The 25,159-nt window shown below is 50.2% G+C and overlaps 1 protein-coding gene across 2 annotated transcripts; it reads right to left on the reverse strand.

Annotated features, from left to right (window-relative positions):
- Positions 1-342: 342 nt before the first annotated feature.
- L1cam (L1 cell adhesion molecule) lies at positions 343-16,465 on the reverse strand. Of its 2 annotated transcripts, XM_059251287.1 has the most exons (26): positions 16,296-16,465; positions 12,217-12,322; positions 11,786-11,985; positions 10,579-10,701; positions 10,305-10,475; positions 9,630-9,741; positions 9,322-9,506; positions 9,038-9,169; positions 8,756-8,899; positions 8,043-8,154; positions 7,767-7,933; positions 7,504-7,660; positions 7,191-7,315; positions 6,914-7,024; positions 6,489-6,686; positions 6,173-6,243; positions 5,774-5,996; positions 4,564-4,679; positions 4,164-4,365; positions 3,951-4,073; positions 3,692-3,865; positions 3,427-3,546; positions 3,154-3,315; positions 2,655-2,792; positions 2,260-2,332; positions 343-1,796 (listed from the first exon to the last, which is right to left on the reverse strand). In XM_059251287.1, the coding sequence occupies exons 1-26, from the start codon at positions 16,369-16,371 to the stop codon at positions 1,565-1,567; spliced, it is 3,753 nt and encodes a 1,250-aa protein (XP_059107270.1). In that variant the 5' UTR covers positions 16,372-16,465; the 3' UTR covers positions 343-1,564. The 2 variants fall into 2 exon arrangements, with proteins under 2 accessions (XP_059107270.1, XP_059107269.1); XM_059251286.1 differs by lacking the exon at positions 16,296-16,465 and having other exon boundaries at positions 12,217-12,670.
- Positions 16,466-25,159: the final 8,694 nt, after the last annotated feature.

A 25,159-nucleotide genomic window follows, 5' to 3' on the forward strand; every position in this document is an offset into this window, starting at 1 on the left:
GCCCCTGTGTTTACCTCCTTTAGGAATGGGGGTAGTCCTAACAATTAGAGATAAAACTTGATATCAAGAAGACATCAGCAGAAAGGGGGGCCTAAGGCCCACAGTGTAACAGTAACACCCAAGGGGGCAGATAACAAGGCCTGGCAGTAGGGTAGAATGCCCAAACTCTGGGAAAAAAATAGGGAAGGAATTGGGGCTGTGGGACAGAGCTGAGAACAGACCTCAGGGCATCCCCTGCCCAGGGATGGAGCTTTCACATCATGGGACAGGTACAGGGGAGTAAGTGGTCACTCAATAAAATGATGAAAGAGCTTCTTCATTTCCAGGTTTTTATTTGTCTGCTATAATTCTGATATTATGTACATATATATACTTTTGTTTTTTGTAGAGGGCTCATCAACAGACCAAGCAAAGGCATACAGGGAGGCCACAGCTGCTGGGCAGGAGCACAGCAGTGCTGGGAGAACCAATCTTTGCTTTTTTCCCCCCTTTTTTGTCTGCTTTTATTTTTCCTGGAGTGGGATCATCAAAGCTAACTGCTATAAAACAGAGAAACCACCTAGAGACTCAGACATCTGCCTACACACTAGCAGCATATGGGGAAAGGGCAGGGGCACAAACTTTCAAAGTCATGGTGTATTTACATTCCCAACGTTGGGGACAGGGGAAGGGGCTGAGAACAAGAACTGGGGGCAGGCAGGGCTGCGAAGGGGTCCTGGGGTATGGTGGTGGCGGGAAGAAAGAAGCCCAGCCAGTTCCAGTAGGAAGAGGTGTGCCTATCTCTGGCAGTGACAGAGGCCACTTTGATGTTGTCTGGTGGGTACTGAAGGCAATGTGAGTGTGTGTGTGTGTGTGTGTGTGTGTGTGTGTGTGTGTGTGTGTGTGTCCGTGTCCTGAAAGGTGGAACAGCAATGGGAGGAGGGTGTAAACCCAGTGTGCTAAGGTGGGGGAGGGACTCTGCACTTTCCAGATGGCCTCTTCTACGCAGGTGGCCAGCTTACCCAGGTCCCCATCCTGATTGGAGCAAAAATGGCAAAGAAAAGGGAGCAGATGGTGGAGACAGAGTTCTGTCCCCAGTCAGGCTAGCCAAGGAGTGGCTGGAGAAAGAAGAGGTGCCAATCTAGTCCTGAGGAGACCCCACCATGCCTGTTCCTAGTCAGAGAGTGAGAAGGACAGCATCTCAGAGATGCTTCAGAGGACACACTTTTGTCCTCTCCCCCAAACTGTGGCCTCTCTGCCTAAATGGGTCGGCAAGGCAGCACCTGAAGATCCCTGATATGGGAGTGAACTGCCCCAAGCTGGGGCAAAGCAGTGTATGCCCAGGAAAGGGTGCAGCTGGGTTTTGGCAATAAAGAGGGTAGTGAGTGATAAGGAGACTCGAAGCCACGGTTCCTCTCCTCTGCTCCAGTCAAGTCTTCCATGGGCTGTAGAAAGAGGAAGGGGCCTCGATCCCAAGGTCAGCAGGTCAGTGGCATGGTACATTGGCCAGGTATCTTGGCCCCTGGGCTCTCCTGCACCTCTGGCCCCGGGCCCAGCTTGGCCTGCCTCACCTGGCTGGACCTCACTATTCTAGGGATACTGCAGGGTTGATAGGAGAGGTGGCCCCAGAGCTGTCATTGCCTCCTGCTGCCTCCTTCTCTTTCTTGCCACTGTACTGGCCAATGAAGGAACCATCCTCATTGAACTGGACATCCACACTGCCCCCATAATCAGCCAGGCTGTCATCACTGCCTAGGGGTTTGATGTCTCCATTGAGAGATGGCTGGCTACTGCCAAAGGCTTTCTCTTCATTGTCACTGCAGGGATAGAGGGTGGGGTGTAAGCAGATGTGTTGTAGGGCTCTGACAGGAGACCCCAGCACCCTGTAGGTTCTTGCCCTCTTTTATTTGCCTGACCCTGCAGGAAATTCCGAGACTCATCTTGACACACTTCTGGGAAATCAGACTGTATACATGATGCCACAGGGCTTGTGCCTACTCCTGGGGCTTCTCTTGAGGTTAAAGGCAGCCAGGAGGGTGACAGGGCAGCCCAACAAGTAGGATCTTAGCATGAGAATAGCTAGGCATATTGGCTTCTCCCCAAAAGGGTAAAAATGGGGGTCCCTCCCAGCCCCTGGGCTCTAACTGGACATTCCCACTGTCCCACCTTACCTCTCCAGGGACCTGAAGTCACCCCGAAGCACAGAAAAGAGAGAGAGGAGTTGGGTAAGAAGAAAGGTCAAGCAGAGCTAGGCCAACCCCTGCTCCTTCCCCTGCTCACCTGTACTCGCCAAAGGTCTCGTCTTTCATGGGCCGTGCCTCAGAATCCACCTGAGTGTCCTCCTTGTCTTTCACTACAGACATAACAGGAGTCAACTTCTCTTGCCCACACTCCCAGTTTCTGGGTCCCTTTGTGCTGAGAGCCCCCAGCACTGTCTTGACAGCACTTAGAAGCCTTCAGAGTGACCTACCCAACCCATGTGGGTCCAGCTGCCACTGGCATAGGCCTCTGTGGCCCCAGCCTGGGAAGAAGGCAGCCTTGGCCTCTGGCGTGAACCCCACCTCTATGACTATGCTTGTCCTGCCACTCCCAAGCTTGGGCCCTTGGGGCAAGGTGGTTTTTCTCTACCCTCAGCTGTAGCACCCTACCCAAGCCTGTACATTTTCCAGAGTTACCTGAGTACTTGCCGCCCTTGCTGCGCTTGATGAAGCAGAAGATGAGCAGGATGAGGAGCAAGAGAATGATAGCACTGACAAAAGCGATGAACCAGCCCTCAGAGGCGAAGCTACCTGTAGTAGAAACTCGCACGGGGCCTGAAGGCACAGTGTGGGAAGGAGACAAAGCCCAGACCCTGGAATGAGCTATGCTGCCAAGGGCATACTACATTCCTAAGCCTGAGCAGCAGCCTCTGAGTTAGGGCCTGGTGCTCAAGACTCACTTGAAGCTATAGGGGGCCCTCTGGGGCCAGAAGGTGCCACAGTAGCAGATCAGAAGGAGATAGGGAAGAGAACCCTTTGTAGATGGTGTAGGGAAAGGCATGCTGGCCAAAGCACACCCAGATTTGGGGGAGGCAAGAGCTGTGCAATGGGTCATGGCTGCTAAGGGCTGCATGCAACAAACCCAGCAGTTGTGCCCAAGGCTTCTTGGCATTAGATGGTGGCCCCAGTGCCTCACCAGTGCCATTAGTCTTCACAGCCAGATGGTGCAGGACCACCTTTTCTTTCATCAGGTGGATCTCATACTTGGTGTCAGGCTGTAGATCCCACTGTGTGTAGGAGCTCTGATTGTAGCTTACATACTGAGGCTGAGGTTGACGATCAGGGCTCACTTTTCCTTCTGCAAAGATCAGATACAGTGGCAAGGGGACTTAGTTGGAAGTTTGGGGACACCTTGAGGTCAGGAACAGAGCCTTGGCTCCCTGCCCCAGGGACATCTCTCTACACTCACCTGGCAAGGCTTTGAACCAGATGTGGAACCTGAAATTGCACTGGCCCTCCCGAGGGACCCAGGAGACCACACTGTAGTTTTCACCTGCTGTAGCTGAGATGTTGCCAAAATCTGGCTTGCCTGGAGAATGTAGGAGCAGAGGGGAACCACAAGGCCCTTCAAAGTCCCACTCTCCTGAGCTTAGCCTCCCAGTCAACCTCCTCCCTGGGTCAAGCACAGGGAAACCCTCAAGACTAACATCCCTCAAACCCTTGTTCCAGCTCACCAAACAGTGCCATGGTGCCTCCTTCACGCACAATGGCCTCACCAGGGCCCTGCTGGGTGGTGGCCTGAAGCTGGAAGCGGTACTGCAGATCGGGGCTGAGGTTGGTGAGATTATGAGTCCGGAGCTCTGGGTCCGAAAGGTTGAAGAACAACTGCTCCTTGTTTTCCCCATCCACTGTGGAAAGAAGCAAGGGGCTGTCTTACCAGCTCAAGAGCCTTTCTGAGTCTCTTAGCCTCCACACCAGGTACAGTGCACGTACAGGGGTGATAAGAGAGCAGGTAGCCAGTGAGCACTCCATTGTGGCTGAGTGGTGGCTGCCAGTGCAGTAGCAGGCTAGTGTCCGACTGGCACTCCAGGTGTAATGCCTCAGGGTGGCCGGGCACTGTGGAAGCACAGAAGGGTAGCAGGTTCTCACCTGAGTCCAAGGAGAAGGGGCAGGGGATGTAGGTATAGGGTGAGGTGTCAGACTCACCTCCCTCTGGGGTGCTGAAGGTCCATTCACTTGCAGGTCCCAAGCCCCGCCCATTAAAGGCCTGCACCTCCACATGATAAGAGCTGTAAGGACGCAAGCCACTGAGGATGGCACTGGTGATGTTGGCAGGTACCACCATGTGGTTTTTGTGGACATGCCTCTTGCTGTGCTTTCTTTGACTGCCTTTCCACCAGTATGTTACCTGTACAGATGGCCAACAGACCTCATAAGGACAGAAGTCATCCAACAGAACCTCCAACACATGATCCTCACCACTCTTGTCCTAGACCCTTTTCCCCCATCCCAAGAACTTTCAGGAGAGCTGCTCACAGATGACAGACTCCCCACCCTCAATCCTATCACATCCCTCTTTAGCTTTCCCCATATCCTGAGTCCTTACATTATATCCCCTGAGGTGGCCCTTAACCTGGGCCAAGTCCACAGGCCTCCACCTGACCAGCACAGTGCTTGAGTTGAAGATTGTGATGTCTTCCAGCTCAGGGCTCACCTGGGGGTCTGAAAACAGCCAGTTATTTGGAGAGACACAGGCCCTCACCTGAGCCAGCAGGCCAGACACCTTCTCACAGGAAAGTGGGCTGCATGCTACACAAGGGACTATTCAGTGAGGAATGGAGCTCTTCAAGAAGAAAGCAGTAACTTACACAGAGAAATCACATAAAAAGACCTAAGTGGGTGTTCAAAATTACTGTTTAGTGATGCTCCAGACTCAAGGAAACCCACAAGGCATGGGAACTTGCTCTGGTAACTAACTCTTAGCTGACATGCTGGGACTGAAGTGAGTTGGATTCTTTTATATTTTGGAATATTTGCATATACATAATGAGATGTCGTGAGGGTAGGTTCTAAGTCTAAATCCACAAGGTTTCTCTCTGTAGTTAGGGCTGTCCTGGAACTTACTATGTATCCCAGAGCATCATCTAATTCCTGCCTCAGTTTCTGAAATTCTGGGATGACACTTTTAACTTTACACACACACACACACACACACACACACACACACACACACACACTTGAGACAGTCTCCTGGAGCCCAGGCTGGCCTCAAATTCTATATGTAGCTAAGGATTACAGGTGTGCACCTCTATGCTTGCTTTATATGGTGTTGGGGATCCAATCCAGCCTTCATGTATGCTAGGCAAGCACTTTACCAAATGAACTGCATCCCAGCTGTATATATACTACACTATTTTTAGCAAGCCTGTGTTCTCACTGATCCAACACAAAAAGTCAAGTGTGGAATTTCCCACTTAGGGTGCCATATTTCAGCTCCAATCTCAGAGTTGGGATTTTCTGATGAGGGATGCTCAGCCTACACCAAATACTCCCTGGACAGTGCTGGTTCACTCAGCTGGAATAGTGGCTGCTATTTCTGCTAATGGCATAAATGCAGCAATTTGAGCTGTGCAGAATTTTATAACATTGCAATGGCTTTGGGAATGTATGCCCTTGCTGGTAGGAATTACACACTGAAGCACTGAGAGGTGGGGGCTGGCAATGGCAAGCGGGGAGTGAAATACACATGTGCACAGGCTGACATGCATGAGGATTCTGGCCACCAGAATGTGGGCCAGGCCCACTCTAGTACTCACAGTCTTCCCCCGAGTAGCCAATGGTGACCTGGGGCTCAGGGCCCTTGCCCTGGTTGTTCACTGCCTGGACTTTGATCTCATAAGGCACAAAGGTGGAAGTGTTAGACACCACCAGGAAGGGGTCGCTCACAGTCTGTTCCTTCCAGGTCTCCTGCTTGCCCTGTGGGCGCCACTGCACACGGTACTGAATCTGGGGAGCATTCCAATCCATCCACCAGAGGGGCTGGAGAAGGCCAGCAGAAAAGAAGTCCATTGGCCAAAAGCTCCCAACTTCTGTGCCTTGTCCTCCAGGCCAGATATTCCCCAGGCATTGGCTTTCTCTTTAGCATAGTCAAGGGACAGCAAAGAGCTGGGTCCTAGCTTCATGTCCATAATGTAAATCAGGGTAGGGACCCTCACCTTCCATGTGATGACCATATTGTTGGTCTCATTCCCTTCCCCTTTCACATCCACAGGGTTCTTCTCTGGGGCTGGAAAGTAATGTGTTAAACTATCAGTGCTGCAGCAAGGACAAGGAACAAATGGTCCACTCTGGCCCCTGAAGCAATAAGACAGCAGCCCCAAGAGTACAGCACAGCCCTCCCTGTTGCCCCTGAAACTCTGGAAGAAGAGGGCATGGGCACAGCACCTCTCTAGGCCTTCCCCCACAGAACCTGGAGCCCAGTGACTGGTACCCCTTCCAGGTCATCTGGAAGAGGGTGCTTCCTTGGCTTACCTGCTTCTGGTGTGACCACAGTCTCAGAGACAGGGCTGGGTTCCCCGGAGCCATATTTGTTGATGGCAGTGACCCGAAAGGTGTAGTGGACATAGGGGGACAGCTTGAGGGTGGTAGAGGTTTGATTTCCTGGCACTTTGCCCAGACTGTACCATTGCTCAGGAGCCATTTCTTTGTCCTCAAATTCAATGTCATACTCTGCCAAGAAACAAATCCACAGTGGGGTAATGAGCATATAATGTAGCTTAGTGAGGAGGGGAATAGGGAGGTAGGTGCTATAAAGAAACACAAACCCCCTGGAAAACAAGCATATGCCTCAGTGAGGCAGGCCATCCTGTGGCTATGGTTCTGAAAGAGAGGAGGGTCCCAGGAAGAGGGAGAGTTGTCAGGGACAGTTCAGGGGATACCACACTCAGGTCTCTTACTCTCAATGGGAGAGTTGTGGTCTTCAGCGGGGCTCCAAGATAAGTGCACCTGGCTCTGCTTCAGCAGGTGGCGGTCAGATAGCTCCAGGTGAGGCACTGGCCCAGGGCTCCCTGAGGGCCAGAGAAGGTGGATTTTCATGGAGGGTGGATTCTCTGGCCTCCTCAAGAACCATACACATGCCCCCACCCCCAACTCAGAATGTCCAGTAACAGGAGCCTGGCTATGGTAGGCTAGAAGGTAGGTACCCTTTGAACCTAACACTGTATTAGGACTTACCCACCACTAAGAGCTGTGCCCTGCTCTCTACCTCGTCCAGTTCAGTGCTGACCACACAGCTATAGTTTCCCTGGTCACTGTAGTCCAGGCTCTGGATGACCAGTTGCCCATCTTCTATGAAATACCTGCAGAGGGGGCACACATGCCCCTTGGTTAGTGGCAGATGCACCACTTTTCCTGTCATTCCTGACCCTTTTCCTGTCCCACCATGTCCCACCATGTTCTCCCTCTGAGCAAGGCCAGGAGGTCTGACTCCCAGTTTTTCTCATTCTGCTCCCTTCTACCTAGCCCAGTTTGGGGCTGGGGCCCTCACTTGTCACTGTCCCCACGTTCCTGGAGGTCTCTCCCATCTCCACGCCAAGTGATGCTGGCCTGCAAAGAAGGGTCAAAGGAGGCCTGACACGTGAACGTCACCCTTGCACCTTTCTTCTCAATTGCACTCCTGGGTCTCTGTGTGATCTGGGTTGCTTCTGAGGGGAACAAAAGTGAGGGGAGGTCACTTTGATGTTCTCCACAGACTTTGTTTTGACCTTACCTCTCAGGAGGTCTAACAGTCATGTGTGGGCATTATCTAACCTTTAACCTGAAGGTTAGCTAAAATGGTCACATTGTTCTGGTCATTGGCAGCCTGGCAGAAATAGCGTCCAGTGTCATTGGCCTGGAGGTCTCTGATACCCAGGGTTCCATTGGCATAGGGGAAAAACCGTTCGTCCTGAAGCACTGTGGTTCCTTCCTCATCCAGCCTAGAACAAGCAGAGGGCCTGTCTTGAACTAACCAGCCTGGCCTCCATGCTCTCCTGGGATCCTTAGATGAGAAGATAGCTTAGAAGCCTCTATAGGATGGGTACTCACCATTGGACACTGGGAACAGGAGCTCCAAAGGCCTTGCACAGCAAGTAAGCAGTGCTGCCCTCAACTGCCATGTATGTCTGATTGTCTTTTGTTAGGATCCTGGCTGGCAGCTCTAGGAGAAGAATAGTCTCAGGAGACAGGGTAGGTCTAGAGGTCCCAAGTATGGGAGAAGCCAGTGACTCCCCAGATGGCACACACAGACCCTTGGGAGCCATGCTCATTGGCTTCCCCATTCCAGGCTGTCCCTCTCAGCCTTGGGTACATGGTCTCTTTATCCTTGCATGCACTCCAGCCACTAGGATTCTATCAATTATTGGAAACTCAGAGAAGTCAGTGTCTTGTCCAAAGCATCCCTAATCAGCCCACAATCTCTCTGAGTCTCTGTGACAGAAGTCATCAGACTATCCTGGGTTACATCTTGTCCAGGGTACATCTCTGCTCAGACATGATGACAAGACCCTGTCCATACTACAACTCCCACTCCCAACTATTGTGAGGATGGAGGAGAAATGGGGCAAAGGCCTTATCAAGGAGCAAGGCAGCCCCAAGAAGCGATGGCCCCACCAGTTGCTAGCTGAGTAGTTTTGGTGGACTGAAGGGACATACTGGGAGCTATGAGACAAAGATAGGCAGGTAGGTGGGAGGGAAGAAGGGACAGAGGGAGGAAAGGCAGGCAGAAGAAAGGCTACACAGCCTGCTGGCACTGCACTCACGGACAACATAGATGTAGGCATTGGCTAGCAGGAGCCCATGCTGGTTGCGGGCCTCACACTGGGTCACCATTGTGTCACTTGGTTGCACGTTACTCAGGATCAGAGACCCCTGCTCAATCCGGTACTTCTGGTCCTTGTTCACCTCTATATGCAACAGGCAGGGCCCACAGGCCCAGGTCAGAACATTGAGCTGTGCTAAGACCCCTTGTCACCCTCCTCCTCCTCCCCTTGATGTTTTCCTGTACTCCCCACACACCCGACCACTGCTGAGACCCTGCTTACTCTCCATAGACATTCCGTTGATACTCCAGGTGACCTCTGGCTGGGGCCTGCCCTGGACTTGGCAGTCTAGGCGGGCAGTCTCTCCTGGCCCATACAAATGGCTCTGGGGCTTCTGCAGCCAGTATGGGGCAGCTGAGTAAAAGGAGAGAGCTGCCTGAGCCTGAAGCCTGCTCTGGCTCTAAGTTCAGGCTCTGCCCTCTCCTGTGACAGTGGACATTGCAGGCCATCTGAAAGCCATGCTGAGGAGCCTGTGGTGGCTGGGAAAGGGTGTACCAGGCCCGTACCTTCCACAGTGACATAGTAGGCATGCCGTGCACTGCCCAGTGAGTTCTCAGCAAGGCAGGTATACTCGCCATCATCCTCCTCACCCACATTGAGTAGCTGTAGGGTCTTGTTGTGGTTTTGGTAGATAACACGATGTGTTGGCATAGGATCACTAGGGTGCAGCCACTTGATGGTGGGTGTAGGGCTGCCCAGGGTCACAATGCCAAAGGAGAAAAGAAGGGAAAGACAACAAAGCCACTCAATCCTGAGGCCTAAGCCTGCTGGGGCCACCCAACCCCAGCCCTCCACCCTAGAAGCCCACACTCACAATCCCTCAGCAATGCACTCCAGAATCAATGGTTGCCCCTGCAAGGCTACTAGGTGGCTGCTGGAGTTTGTGGGGAACAGCAGGCGTGGCTTCCGGTCAATCATGCTGTTGGCTAACAGGAGAAAGGGAATGAGTCACCAGACTTGGAGAACTCGGACATCTCAGTGGGCCCCTAGGACTTTGTTTGCTCCTATGTTAAAAAAAATGGCTGCAATATGGCTCAGTGGTAAAAAGTTTGCCTAATGTTCAAGAGGCCCTAGGTTCCAGAAAAAAAAAAGGGGGATTCCCAATGGGTGTGGTGGCCATACCTGTAATATCAACATCATTCATGAATTTGAGGCAGAGGAATCATGAGTTGAAGGCCAGCTTGGGCTATAGAGTGAAACTATTTTTTTAAAGTGTGTCTTACCAGCATATGGTAACACATGACTGCAATCCCAGCACCTGGGAAGCAGAAGCAGGCAGATTTCCATGAGGCCATTCTGATTGACAGAGCAAGTTCCAGGCCAGCATGTCCATCCCTGCCTTCACCACCTAGGAAGGGGGTCTCAGTGCATAAAGTTGAGAGCCATGCTGCCTTTGATGATATTTGGGGTTGTGTGATCCTTTTCTTGGTGGCCAGGCTGGAAGTCAAGAAAAGAGTGGGATAGGGTTGTCAAAGCTTCTGGGACTCACTGGGCTTGACCCGGAGATCAATAGGTTCCTTCTGAATAATGGTCCGGGTCCCAGGGAAGTGAGCATTGCAGATGTAGTCTGAGTGATTGTCTGAGGTAAGCACATTGGCAAAATACAGGTCTCCGTTCTGGCCCATGGACACCCGCTCATCTTGTTTGATGTGCAAAATCTCTGCAGAAGAAGGGACAAGGACATAAGAGGTGAGAATCTGTCAGAGAAGACTCCCCAGCCCCCAGCCCCCATGTCCCAGGCAACAGCTCCTTCTAGCACGCACTGCTGTTCATCCAGTAGATCCTAAGTGGGGCTGCACTGGGTGGAGGGTTGCAAGGCAGAACTACTGACTCCCCTTCCTCTACTTCCACAGGTTTTACAGTCTCCTTCGGCCACTTGGGGGCACCTAGAAAGGACATAGGCTGGCACTCTCATCCTTGTCAAAACAGTTGAAGACAGGAATAAGGAGGAGGGAGAACTGTCTTGGTAATTCACAGGGTGTGAAAGGGCCAGATGGAAGTTCACATAAAGGGAAGTAAAAATTCTGGATGCCTCTGAGGCTCACAGTGGAGATGGGAACCCCATGACAAAGAGATGGTGAGCAGGAGGCCAAGTGGCCAAGAATGGTTAATGCACAATTTTCAGCTCTCTCGCCCATCCTGAGAAAGGACAAGAATGGTAGGGGAGGCTGAGGTGCAGCAGTGGGGGAGGGGAGCTGTGAAGGGATGTGGGAGTCACAGACCCTTCCATCATCTTGACACGGGAAACCATGGCAACGGTTCCCAAGGTAACTGAAGGGGCAGGGAAGAGAGAGAAAAGTGCTCAGGAGGCAGAAAGCTCAGAGAGGATGGAATGTAGAGAGAAAACCCCAGGGAAAGGGCGACACAGATAAAGACAAAGCCCTAGAGCAGGAATCGGGAACGAGAGGGATGGAGAAGCCGAGTTAGAGATGCAGTGGAAGAGAAGGAGTGGATGGCAGCAGAGACCAAAGTGGGAAAGCTAAGGGAAGATGAATGGCAGAGATGGAGAGAGATGAGCTAAAAAGTGGAAGGGGAACCTAGGCAGAAACAACAGCCACAAATGCCAAGCCAAGGAGTGACTCAGACAGAGACAGGTGGGCAGACAGAAGGTCAAACTAGACCCTGAGGCAGCCACACACCCATTCAACTAGTCCACAGCCCCCAGCTCACCAACATCAATCACAAGGTAGGCACTGAGAAAGACTGAGAGAAGGGAGGGCCAGTGAGGTGACCAAAAGTTCAGTAGAAAAAGAGAGAGTGAGAAGATGGAGTAGACTACTAGAGAAAAGAGGAAGGAGCAATAGGAACAGCTGGGGTGGGGTGAGGGCTATCAGGGTACCAGGAACTTCAATCACCACACAACCAGCTGAGATGACAGTGGTTGCCAGCTAGGCCCCCACCCAACCCCCAGGATCTAAGGGCCCTCCTCTCAGGTACCCAAGCCCTCCCTGACCCTGCAGTGCCTCGCACCCTCAGCCACGAGCTGGATCTCATGGGACATGGCAGTTCCTAGCTTATTGCTGGCATAGCAGCGATAGATGCCCTGGAACCTCTGGGCAAAGCTGTTGTTTCCTTCGATGGTGAATGAGCCAGAATAGGGTGCCTCATGCACCACCACACCCAGTTCTTCCTTGGGTTTGAAGTGGATGCCATCTTTCGTCCAGCGGAACCTGTGGGCAGAGCATGGATGAGAAGTCCTGGCACCCAAAACATACTGCAATAGGATAGGGCCGAAGGTTCATGAAGCCAGGGAACCCCAGGGGGGTGGGGCCAGAGTGGGCAGGGACTCAGGGTTACAATTCCAATCTGAGGCTTCTAGACTTGGAAGTTAGGGAGGCCTGTGGTCTAGAGGCTGATGTCAGCAGTCAGCAACAGAGGCTCAGAGGGTGAGGGCCACTTACTCCACTTGGGGTCTGCCTCTGGCCTCACATTTGAGGCTTATGTCATCTGTTGGGAAGACAACCAGGCGCTGTGGAGACTGTTCTGTGATGACAGGTGGCTCCATCACTGGAAACAAAATAAGAAAAATGGGGAAATTTATGTCTGGTTGGTCTATGGCCTCAATCCGTCTCATTCTGAGGATAGTAGGTCCCTTAAAAACCCCATGGCCAGTGAGGATATGGGGATAAGAAGAAGCTAAGAGACACAAGGAGTCAGAAATACACACATGAGGGACAGAGAAAAGATAGCAATAGAAGTTAGAGAAAGGCGAAAGAAGAGACTGAGAGACAGAGACAGACAGACAGACACAAAGACAGACACAAAGATAGAAAGAGAGAGAGACAGAGAGAGAATAATCTATGACCATGTCACCCCAAATGCTCTCGGAAGCTAAGTAGGCCTGGTTAGTACTTAGATGAGGAGACAGAAAGAACAAAAAGTTAAGAGAGGCAGAGAGAGAGAGAGAGAGAGAGAGAGAGAGAGAGAGAGAGAGAGAGAGAGAGAGAGAGAGAGAGAGAAAGGAAGCAAGCATACAAGCAACTAAGGACAACTCCAGTCTAGCTGTAGTGGTGCAAATAATTAATCCCAGCACTCAGAAGGCAGAAGCAGGCAGATCTCTGAGTTTGAGGCCAGTCTGGTCTACAGAGAGAATTCCAGGACAGCCAGGACTGTTACACAGAGAAATCCTGTCTTTAACCTTCCCAACACACACGCACGCACGCACGCATGCACAAAACAAAAACCCAGCAATTCCTAGTGGGAAGACATGGCACCAGAGAGACAGCAATAAACAGAAGCAGTGTGAGAATGGCACAAATTCCAGCAAAAGCAGAGACAGAGCAAAGATGCTAAACTCAGGTGAGAGAAGAAGCCAAGAGGAGCCTCTGGATTGAGTTAAGGGGCAAGGGATCTGAGCTACAAAAAGCCCCCAACCACACCCACTTACAGCACTAAAAGAAAGCTGTGTCCTCCAATATGCAGAAGAGAGATGTGCTGGCTCAGCCCAAGGCCCCTCCTCCTCCCTGTTTGTGGCCTTTAAGCATATGCTCCCATTCCTCCAACTTACCATGGTGTCCTTTATCTGAGAATCCAGACAGCAAGGGAGAGAAGGGAGAGAAATGCTGAGAGCAGTCCCAATAGGGCCTGATGGCTGGAGGAGAAGCAAGCTGGAGCAGACTCCCATGGAGAAGAGAAGTGGAAGAGTTACATGGTTGTTGGTGGTAATAATAGGGCACATGCTGGACTGAGCAATGGCAGGTCAAATTCAGGGGGCACTGGACAGAATCTCTGGATGGCACAATGTCTAAGAAGAAAGAGTCCACCAGATAGAGCCCCAGTATTTGTAGGTCCAGAAATATAGAACTTTTGCTTTTAGTAAAGAGTGCTCAGGCAGTGGTGGTGCACGCCTTTAATCCCAGCACTCCAGCACTCAGGAGGCAGAGCCAGGCGGATCTCTGTGAGTTCGAGGCCAGCCTGGTCTACAAAGTGAGTTCCAGAACAGCCAGGACTGTTATACAAACAAACCCTATCTCAAAAAACCCACCCACCCACTCACCAAACAAACAAACAAACAAACAAACGAACAAACAAGAGAGTGATATTATAGTCTCTGTCAAGGTTGGGTAAGTCCCACACAACTAACTTCTTCTCCCAAGATGCCTTGGAAGGTTTGGAGGCAGACAGCCTGGCAACTAGCACCCTCCCTACTCCAGCCCACTTCCCTCCTAATCCAATTAGTGCAGCTCAGTATTTTCAATTAGGAAGGCCCAGCCTTCGGAACATGGCGCCCCTCCTCCTCAAGCCCTCCCCAAAGGCCCTGCCAGCATCTGAGTCTCCATAGCCCACAGGACCTGTGCCAACCCTCTTTCTCTCCTTCCTTCCTCCCAGGAGGCCACCAAGCTCGCTGGGGCAGAGGAACTTCCCCAACCCCAGGATTCAACCAAGCACAAGAGGGAGGGAGGGAGGGGAGAGAAGGGAACAGGAACACTGGGTTGTCTCTGAAAGCTTTGTCTCTACAAAAGACTTCAGCTTCAGTATAAAGCTACCAGAAGAGAAAAAGGATCTCCCTAGGAACACCACAGAGGTCTATGAGCTGGGGAGGAGCCAATTTGAGAGCAAGAGAATGGCAGCAGTGACAGGATGAGGGGAATCAACTAAGTGGAAGAAACAAGAAGAGAGACAAAGGGGCTGGAGAGGCTGGGGAAGGAGAGATGGAGGTCAGTTCTCAATAGGGAGGCAATATGGCTGCCTGCTGTGTCATATCAGAGTTAGTACCAAGGGCTGGTCATTGCCCAGGACAGCCTAGAACTGCTGTGGTCTCTAGCCTAGTTATCTGTCCTCACTGCCTCCCTTTTTTTCTAAATTCTCCCTGCCCCCACCACACAGAGATACACCCAGGCAAGAAGGACCAGCCCATCTGGCAGCAGGGAAGGCTGATATCCAGCATAAGGCCTTGGCATTTCAGATTAGGAGGCAGACCTTGAAAAGCAAGTGAAAGGCAGAGAGGGAAGAAGGACCACTACATATCTGTGAATGTGCAGAAGTTGGGGTCTGGCACATATATGGATGCCCTGGAATGTGCATGTCCAGTGTCTGCTGGTGTATGTATTAAGGCCTTAACAGAGCACACATGCAGACTTGTCTGGTGTGCTTACATCTCAATTCACAGTGCTGTGTATATAGCCCCCATGTCTGTGTACACGACTGTTCCTTTATGTCTGTGTAGATAACTGCTCCTTTAAGTGTAAATCTTCACCTGTGTGTGTTTTTGTTGACATGTCCCATTACATTCACATCTCTGTGCCTAGTTGGAACAAGTGTCTGGCTCATATTTCTAACTACACTTGTAAGTCCTTAAGCAACTCTGGTGGATAAGGAATGGGTGTAAGGACCTCTAAGTGAGTGTCTAAGGGAGTAGCCTCAATCTCTGTGCCACCAGTCTCTCTTCATTTCCTCCAAAGCTCACCTCTCTTGGCTCCTATCCCATTCTTGGCAAGTCTTCCCTACCCCTGCTCCGGAGCTTGTCTCTCTTTATGTCCAGACTCAGAGACAAAGATGACAAAGTGGACAGGGATTAAAGCCTGGCAACTCATATGCATAAACACCACCATATATGGTACTCTCTGAAATGTTCTTTCCTACAGGATGACAACCACTTAGAGCAGTGTGCCCACAACTCTTGCTAAAACTTTAGAGGAAATCTCATCACAGTAAAAATACTCCTCATATGCAAACATACTCTACTCACCCGTACACCTAGCCCACTACAATGAAACGTTATAGGCAAATACCTCCACATTTCCACAAACTTGACGTCTAAATAAGTTAGAGTGACTCACAAACTTAAATAGGAAATTAAACTCATATCCAGCAACAGTCATCTAGTCAGTCAAAATTATACACGCACAAACGCACAACCCAACTCAAAAGCTTAGCCCCACTCTACAGTTACACTCCATAATAGCCACACACTTACCTGTGATGTCCCCCAAGCATCACAGACACACGTTCCAGCCCTTGCCCATTGCTTCCAAATAATTACACACCAAAAAGAATCCAGAAGGCAGTTGAGTTGGTACCTGTTGTTTTCAAGGTGTCTTTTCCTGTCTCAGTTAACTGACTCCTACCTAGCTCACACACATGGTGTGTAAAGAACTTTTGGTTACCCAGGGCTCAAGATGGGAAAGAGATGAGATCTTAGGACTACCTACCCACTCTCTTGGCTGCCACATCCCTGGGGTGTGTTTGGAGAGAATGGAAGGAGAGAAGAGAATAGGCTAGGAAGGGGTGTGCATGGTAGAGGACAGCAGGGTTAAAGTTATAGAAAGAGGTCTTTTGCACTGTCTGCTGTCCGTGGTGCTAAAAGCATGCACATCCCTGTCCACGGTACTGACACGCCCCACGCTTTCTTCCTGGTCATTCTAAAGGACCTTGTGCTAAAGGAGTGAGGGATAAAAATGGGGAGAAAGTGAAGAGGCAGAAGATAAAGGGCTCAGCACAGCAGTGGTAGGAGGTGCTGAAACTCCCTCCAGCTACTCACATTCGTCAGGAATCTGTATGAGCAGGCAGGGGCTGCAGAAGAGGAGAGGCCACACGTACTGCAGCACTACAACCATCTTCCTGGTAGTGCAATGGCTCGGTGCGGCACAACTGGTCGGATTCCACTCACCCTCCCGCTGGAGGGAAGGGGGCTAGTAGTTGGCTTACAGCGGTAGCTGCTGACAGTGGGGGGCACTGAGAGAAGGGAGGAGGGAAGGTGGGAGAGGAGAGAGGAAGAGAGTGCATGGAACAGCCATTAGTGACTAACGTCTAGGCAAGGCCCAGATTTTGGCCCCATCCTCAGTCCCGCCCCCAGCTGGCAACCTTCCCCCATTTTTCCTCCTCTCCCCTCTTTACACAAGCAATTCCACCTTGGAAGGAAAAACCTGTAAGAAACCACCTCGGTTGGGACTCCAGATTCCCTTTCATTCTTTCTCTTGGTCTGTGCTTTCCTGCCAGCTGCCTCTCCAGCACCAACTTCTTGCCCCAATTAACTCCCCTGTGGGTACCACAGCCATGTGTGTCTTAATATACTTGTGAACAGGTGTCCAAGGGCATATGTGTGGATGCAGATCTGCATGTGGGGAGTATTTATGTGGCTATGCATGTGCATGCACAAGCATATGTTGTTGGTGTGTGTCTGGAGGAATCCATGTGTAGCTACTAGCTTTTTGTGTGTCTGAAAGTGCCTGTGGAGGATAAATCCCCATGACTCCTACCTAGCTCACACACATGTGTGTAAAGAACTTTGCTTGTAGTTTCATTGTTATCTTTCCAAGAGCTGACTGAGCTGGCCAGTGGTGGCACACACACCTTTAATCCCAGCCCTCGGGAGGCAGAGGAAGTTGGATCTCTGTGAGTTCGAGGCCAGCCTGTTCTACAAAGTGCGTTCCAAGATATCCAGGGCTACACAGAGAAACCCTGTCTCGAAAAACCAACCAACGAACCAAAACAAACAAAATAATAATAAAGTCAACTCCTCATGGTAAAAAATATTATAAAGGATGATGTGTATATATTATCCTATTGATGTCATTTTTTTAAAATTTTATTTATTTATTATGTATACAGTGTTCTGTCTGCATGTATGACTGCAGGCCAGAAGAGGGCACCAGATCTCATTACAGATGGTTGTGAGCCACCATGTGGTTGCTGGAAATTGAACTCAGGACCTCTGGAAGAGCAGTCAGTGCTCTTAACCGCTGAGCCATCTCTCCAGCCCTATTGATGTCATTTTATAGAAAACAAAATAAGAGCTGACTGACCTACAAGCTGGAGACTTGGAGAACAGGATAGGAGAAGAAGAAATGGGCCCAAGATAGCTGTATTTCATAGAATAGGCTCAAGAAAAAGAAGAGAGGATGAGGGATGAAGCCCGCTTTCAAGAACTTGGAGAAAGAGAAGAAACCACTACCTTGTTACTCATCAGCCCCCAGAGGGCAATAAGGGAACTTATTGGGAACTATGGCCTCCCTACTGCTACATGCTCCAGGCCAGGGTCAAGGCAGGGTCATAGAAAGCTTTGGGACATTTCTAAGACAGTGTTTCTGACATCTCTCATGTCTGGTAGTCTCAGCATCAGGTTCTTTTTTTGTTTTGTTCTTTTTTTTTTTTTTTGGTTGTTGTCGGGTTTTTTTTGGTTTTTTTTTTTTTTTTTTTTTTGAGTCTTCAGAGTTCAACTGCTAGATGCATCCACTTCAAGACAAAGTCATTCCAAGTGTGTTTCCCTAGATGCAGTGGGGCCCAGAGACTGGGAGTCCAAGACAAGGATCAGGAGAGGAAATAAACTTCCAAAAAAAATGTCACTTTGACTGACATAATAAAAGGCATGAAAGAGGGCTGGAGAGATGGCTTAGCGGTTAAGAGCACTGACTGCTCTCCTAGAGGTCCTAAGTTCAATTCCCAGCAACCACATGGCGGCTCACAACCACCTATAACGAGATCTGGTGCCCTCTTCTGGCCTGCAGGGACACATGCAGGCAGAATACTGTATACACAATAAATAAATTAATTAAAAAAAAAAAGGCATGAAAGAGGCAAGGGTGTTGAACAAATGAACATGCAGACAAAGGAAGAGCTGGTGTTGGGTGACTGAGCTAGAGGCCCTGAACCCCAATCTGGATGCCCTCAATAAATCCATCTAACCAGGATCTTATCAAAGTAGAGGGCCTCATCTAGAACACCCAAATGTAAAAAGCAAGTAAGTGGGGCTGATAAGATGGTTCTGTGAGTAAAGATGCTTGTCAGGTAAAGCCTGATAACATGAGTTTGATCCCTAGAACCCATATAGTGGAAGGAGAGAATTGATTCCAACAAACTGTTCTCTGATTTTCAAGTAAGCATCATGGCATAAACACACATAAATTAATAAACATAAAAGAAAATTTAGAACACCCAGAAGATAGGTCAAGAGTTCTGGAATGCCATGTTAAGGCATCTGAACTACATCAGGACAGGCAGTAGTCACAAATCAATTTCACACAAGGGGGTGATCTGAGAGTAGCAGTCAGCTTGTAGCTTTGCCCTCCAAAGCTAGTGAGGATGGCAGAACACCAGAGTGGGTTAACATGACTGTCGTGGAGGCCAAGGGAATGACTTAAATACTAGGAAGTGGAAAATGGATTATCAGTCCAAACCTGCAAGAGCTGAGCTGGGGCCCAGAATGGAAGAGAACAGTGGTTTTGTTTTACCAACACCTCCCCCAACAAAGCCAGTGCTAGCAGAGCTAGGCAGCCCCAGGAAGCCTTAGTGTTGACTTCAAGGCCTGTAGGAAGCAGTAGGAGACTCAGATCAGAGAGCAAGGGATCAAACAACAGCTTTGGGAGCTATAAGCCCTGGTCTGAGGTGTGTGTGTGTGTGTGTGTGTGTGTGTGTGTGTGGTGTGTGTGTGGTGTGTGTGTGGTGTGTGTGTGTGTGTGTGTGTGTGTGTGTGTGTGTGTGTGTGTGTGTTGGGGGGGGGCTTGGGGACTGGAGCAAGGGAAGCTCAAAGAAGGATTGTCCTGTCTGGGAGGATGCTTTGATGCTCTGTATGTTGAACTGGTGATTTCTACCAAACCATTTCCTCATTTTTCTTCCAAACCTATAATCCCAGAATGGAGTTTGGTATACATGCAAAATGAGAAGCAGAGGTGGGAATATTGTGTTACCCTTGCATGTGTCCCATCCTGGATTCATCTTAATAACCGCACATTCAATTTATTTTCATGTCTCCTAGTATTTGTCATCTCTCTTGCCACTGTGCTGAGCACTCAGAGACAGGCAGGAAGAAGCCAGAAGATTGAGAAGCCCTTGACAGATGGGAGGGGGCTCTCCTGTCTCCCTTCCTACTACTGCTGGGTCTCTGATCTCTCACCATTCTTCAGGCAATTACAGAGAGAGCTAAGGTTGTTAGCTCAGCAGGCCCTGATCCCCCATCAGCACAATGGAGGGCAAAGAGAATGGTAAGTGTTCCACAGATGGAGCTAAGGCCCAGTCTTCCAAGGGTAACAGACAGAGTGAGAAAGAGGCAAGAGGGAGCAGGAGAATCTCAGAAGCAAGGTTAGGGGGCTGGGAACAGATGACAAAGAAGATTAGATAGCCAAAAGATACAAGAAGATAGAGAAATATAGAAACAGAGACCTGGGCAGTGAGGACAGGGAAAAAAAGAGGGAAAAGGAGTACAAAGGGTATCAGGTGCAAAAATCAGACAGGTGCAGAGAGAGGAGAGGGATAGGTGTGTGTACATGTGTGCAGGCCACTGCTGCCCCCCTCTGCAGCAGTCCCAGTCCCTGGCGGGTGGGGGGGCAGTCAAGGGCCAGGGAAGGAATGACATTGAGTCTGGGTCAGTGGAGGGGGGCTTCTCTGCTTAGAGGTCAAGCTGAGTGTAGGAGGAGGGCTGGGAGAGTAGAGATGCTGAGCACTGAGGCCAGAGAAACAACAAAGCACCACAGTGACAATGGTAAGCCCCTGCCCACTTGTGGCACTGGGGCAGGAGGACAGTTGTAAGACAAGATAAATGATCCACTGTTGGCTAATGCACATGTGCCAGAGAACAGGTGGAGGTTCCAACAGAGAGGAGGGATATGAGAGAGAGAATCCCCCAGAGGAGCTCAGCAGATTCTTCCAAGATTGCTGCTGAGTGCACGCCAGTGCAGAATAGGCAGCCGCCTGGCTGGGAAAGGTGCACACAAAATCATAGGCACAACAGTGTGTGTGTGTGTGTGTGTGTGTGTGTGTGTGTGTGTGTATGTGTGTGTGTGTTTGTGTGTGTGTGTTTGTGTGTGTGTGTGTGTGTACCAATCATATATATCTATCACCATGTACACATACCACCATGTTGTGAAGTGTAAGATAAAGGTGAGTATGCTCCAAAGTGAAGCCAGCCCTGAATCATCCTATCCACCTTCTGACAAATCTCATGAGCAAGGAGGAGAAAGGGTGTGGCAAGCATTGGGAGGGGCAAGCCCAAGAGGTGAGGGTCAAGACCACAGGTGTACAGGGCAGGGCCCAGTAACAGCTCCTGAGGAGCCTCACCTCTGCCCTCACCTTGGCCACTCTGTGCCCTGAGTCCCATGGGGAGTCCACTTGTCTACATCACACCAAGTCATTGTCATCAGTACTGTATTGCTGGCAAAGCCAGTTGCCAGGGAGGAACCTGTGAGGTCATGGAACCTGGCTGAAACCTGGGGTTATTGCTTCAATCCTGAACACACACACACACACACACACACACACACACACACACACACACACTCCAAGGATGCCTCCACACACACAAACACACACTCCAAGGATGCCTGCAAATGCACTTGAAATACATGCCTAACCACTCTTGGATTGCCATTGCCAGTCTTTCCCAAAGGAGAAGAAACAAGAGGGTCCTTCAAAGGTGGAGTAAATAATCTCCAAGCTTCCTACTCAGTTTCTAGAGGAATAGCAGCAGGCCAGAATGGGAGCAGTACTGGGGGGCTCAGTGCTCTGGGTATTATGACAGAGTCAGAATGGGTGGCAAGTCCCTGTCCCTCAGTCCTGGGAGGAAGTAGAAGATTTTTGGTACCTCGTCAATATGGACATGAGGGTATAGGTGTCACCTAAACCCTATGCACTATGCCCCTTTAAGTTCCCCCACCCCATAGGCTGTGGCTGTGAGTTTCTACGGTGATGGAGCCTGACAGCAAAGATGGGGGAAGCCTTGTTGTAGCCTTTTGGGTTGTTTAGATAATACATAAAGAGGGTTGCTTGAGGGAGCCCCCACAGATACCTAGAAGCCCAGAAGTCTTAGACTCTTCCCTATATCCTCCCTAAGGGGAGATTGGAGAGAGTATACCCCATCCAGCCTCAGCCTCCCTAATTCTAGCCCCCTCATCCTGCCTGAGGCTCCTGTCTCCAAGGCAACTAAGGTTCACCTGTTAAGACCATTCTCCTGCCGGGCGGTGGTGGCGCACGCCTTTAATCCCAGCACTCACTCGGGAGGCAGAGCCAGGTGGATCTCTGTGAGTTTGAGGCCAGCCTGGGCTACCAAGTGAGTTCCAGGAAAGGCGCAAAGCTACACAGAGAAACCTTGTCTCGAAAAACCAAAAAAAAAAAAAAAAAAAAAAAAAGACCATTCTCCTTAAATGATGGGAAGGGAGCAGATGGAGGTTAACCCTTTGTGAGGAAGGGAGGGAGGGTCATCATAATTGACTGGTCCCACCCTACATTCCCTCAACCATGATCTCTACCAGCTCCATTTTAAGTAAACTCATAACACTTATCATCTATCAGGGACTCTTCTAAGTACTTTTCTACAGACTCATTTCATCCTCATTAGCTCCATTTGACATGCAACAAAACAGACCCAGAGCTGAACTGTGTGCAGAACTGCCATAGGTACTCAGGAAGGGTGGAGTTTTAAACAGTGTAGAGGCCCCTGAAGATGTCAAAAGCTCTTCTAGCATCCTAATTTATTTCTGCTTGAATCCTAGAGAACCAGAGGCCTAGTCAAGGATGGCCTCCCAGACATTCTGTCTCATGGGGAAGGGCCTATTTGCTAGACAAATGTAAGAGGTGGAGAGTGGAGTCTTGGGAGGGTGGACATGAGGAAGTGCCATGAAAGCAACAGTATGTCTTCATGGAGCAGGCCTGACTCCCAAACAACCTACCTGTCCCTCTACTTGGGTTCCCCTCATCCTGAAGCCCCATGGAACTCATATGACACCCTTCATCCAAGTACTCCATTTAAGAGTCTTATTGGACTCAAGGGTAGGCTGGGTTTCCTTATCCTCTCCCTGATAGCCAGAATCTCAGCCTGCTGTTACCTGTCTTGCAACCAAAGGCTCACAAAGGTCCCTCTCTCCAGTCAGAGCTCAGAGATAGCAATGGTTCTGTTTCTGTACTAAGGGGTGATAGAGACCAAGATCCAGCCTTCCAGAGCCCTAAAGGCAGAGCTATGAAGCAACAGGAGGTATCAAGGCTCTCCTGGCCCTGGGTTTCATGGGTCAGATAGGATGAGACACACAGGGGCTAGGCCAGAGGAGACAATATGGATCCATTCCTTGGATGAGGGGGCCACCAAACAAGTGGCAATCCATGTGAGGTAGAGGAGGCTGTGAGTAAATGTGAACAGAGCAATAGCTGACTTATCTCCAGTTCCAAAATGACTCCTAGAACTGGCTCAGACATTGCCAGGCCCCAGCAGACCCTTGGGGCTTCTATTCCCAAAGGGTTAAAGGGCAGAAGAGGCACAAAAAGCCTGGGAGTGGACAATGGTGCTTCTGTGCTCCCTATAGCCTGAGCATTCCTAAGGCATGAACGAAGCCATCTGGGGAAGGGCCCAAGGGAATATCCCCTTCCACTGACACCAAAGCCTAGCCTGGTCAGAGGCTTTACCCCCAAACAAGGAGCAGTGTTGCATCTGTCAGCCACCACCCCATCCCACCCTCCCAATGTAAGCCTTGTTAGGGACACTGAAGGGGCCCATGTAGACACAGGAGGATGTGTATGTGTGCACACTATCTCTGAAGAACATACATACAAATAAACAAATGTGCACAGACAGCCAAATAGGAGCCCAGTGTAGGCAAACAAGAAATACACACATGTGATCAGATACATGAGTCTCACACATGCAAATACAAATACTAGAACACATACACACAGGCCCAAAGCTTCCCAGCAACCAAACTCTCCCATGCAAACCTCCACACTAGGGCTACCCTTCCCCCACCCCATTTCTCTCTGGCACTGGCTGCTTTAGACTGGAGTTCTGAGGAGGGAGGGGGCTCCTAAAGAGACAGTTCTTATCCTTCAAATGCCATCTTCAGACCAAAATTGAGACAGACTGGCTCCAAAGTTCCCTATGGACAAGTGCATATTCTGCTGCCTTCCTGCCCCACCCAATCCCTGGCTTATGCAGCTGCCCCTGCTGTGTATAGTATGCCAGGGACTAGCACAAGCTGCTGAATGGAGACTGAGTGGCCTTGCAGCTTTTCAACCTCGAAAAGCTGTGGCAAGCTCCTGGGGCCTTGGATGGAGGATAGTGGACAAAGAAAAGCTTCCAGAAAGGCCAGCAGAGCAGATCCTTCTCCTGGCGAAAGAACTCCCCGCCCTCCTCTGACTCCTCCTTCTCCCTCCAACCACAGCCTTCAAGAAGCCACAAAGACCCTGTTGATATTAGGGAAGCAAGCAGGGTGGCCACCAGATGCTCCTCTCTAACCTCCAGTTCAGACAAGGTCATATGGGGGTGTCTAGGCCCAATTTGGGGGCATGGAGACAATTAAGGTACACTAAGGGTCACCCCTAATACTGGGACTGGCAACTCAGAGCCAAGCTCACAGCCATCAGGAGCTCCTGAGAGAGGGCAACACTTTAGGGGAAGTAGGAGGTGAAGCAAAGAAATAAAAGATCAGTAAAATGGCAATCAGATAGAGCAAGGGGAACCAACTGGAAGGGGAAGTGGGCAGGGAGGAGTGAAGACAGAGTAGAGGGGAGAAGGAGAGGCCTGCATCTCCACCCTCCATGGGCAAATGAGGAAGTAAAAGAATGGCCTAGTGAGAGGATGACAAGGCGGCAGCAAGGAGCCTGGGAGAGCAGAAAAGATGACCAGATTAGAACAAGTGACAGACAGAAAGGTTACAGGGTCTAAGGGATGGGGCCACTGAGGGCCCATTCTAGTTGACCCCACACAGGGGCCCAAGCCCTGCCTTCCCCCATCATGAGAGCAGGTGATAGGGCAAAGATGCTGCCAGCTTGGGACATGTCCTGGAATTCAGACCCATTCCCAGTGCCCAAACTACAGGGTACCCCCTCACACCTTGTCCACAAAGGGAGGCCTGACAGATCTCTGCATGGGACCTCAATTCTATTTCACAGCCTGGACACATGTGATCTTGGAATGACTGGCAGTGATACGATCATTAGACTAGGTCATTCCACAAGGTCATGTCATCCTCACAGTCCAGAGGAGCACCTAGTTGTTGCCATTTTGGGTGGTACTAGGGATCATTTGCTTTGAAAGAGACCTTGAATATATCAGTAAACCCCCCCCCTCATATGATAGCCAGCAAAGCTGAAGCTCAAGTTCAGTGTGGTGGCACAGGCCTATCATCCTAGCATTCAGGAAGGCTGAGGCAGGAGGATTGCTTTGAGCTTGAGATCAGCCTTAGCTACATATTGAGTACTAGATCAGTCAGAATTATAGAGTGAAATCCTGTCTCAAAAATCAGAAAGAAATCAGGTGACAGAGGCAAGGAGATCTCTGAGTTAGAGGCCAGCCTGGGCTACAGAGAGAGTTCCAGGACAGCCAGGGCTGTTACACAGAGAAACCCTGTCTCAAAAAACCAAAAACCAAACCAAACCAAACAAACAAAAACCCAAAACACAAATAAAAATTTAAAAATTTAAAAGAAT

The sequence above is a fragment of the Peromyscus eremicus genome, chromosome X, assembly GCF_949786415.1.
Source record: "Peromyscus eremicus chromosome X, PerEre_H2_v1, whole genome shotgun sequence".
NCBI classification, from domain to species: Eukaryota; Metazoa; Chordata; class Mammalia; order Rodentia; family Cricetidae; genus Peromyscus; species Peromyscus eremicus.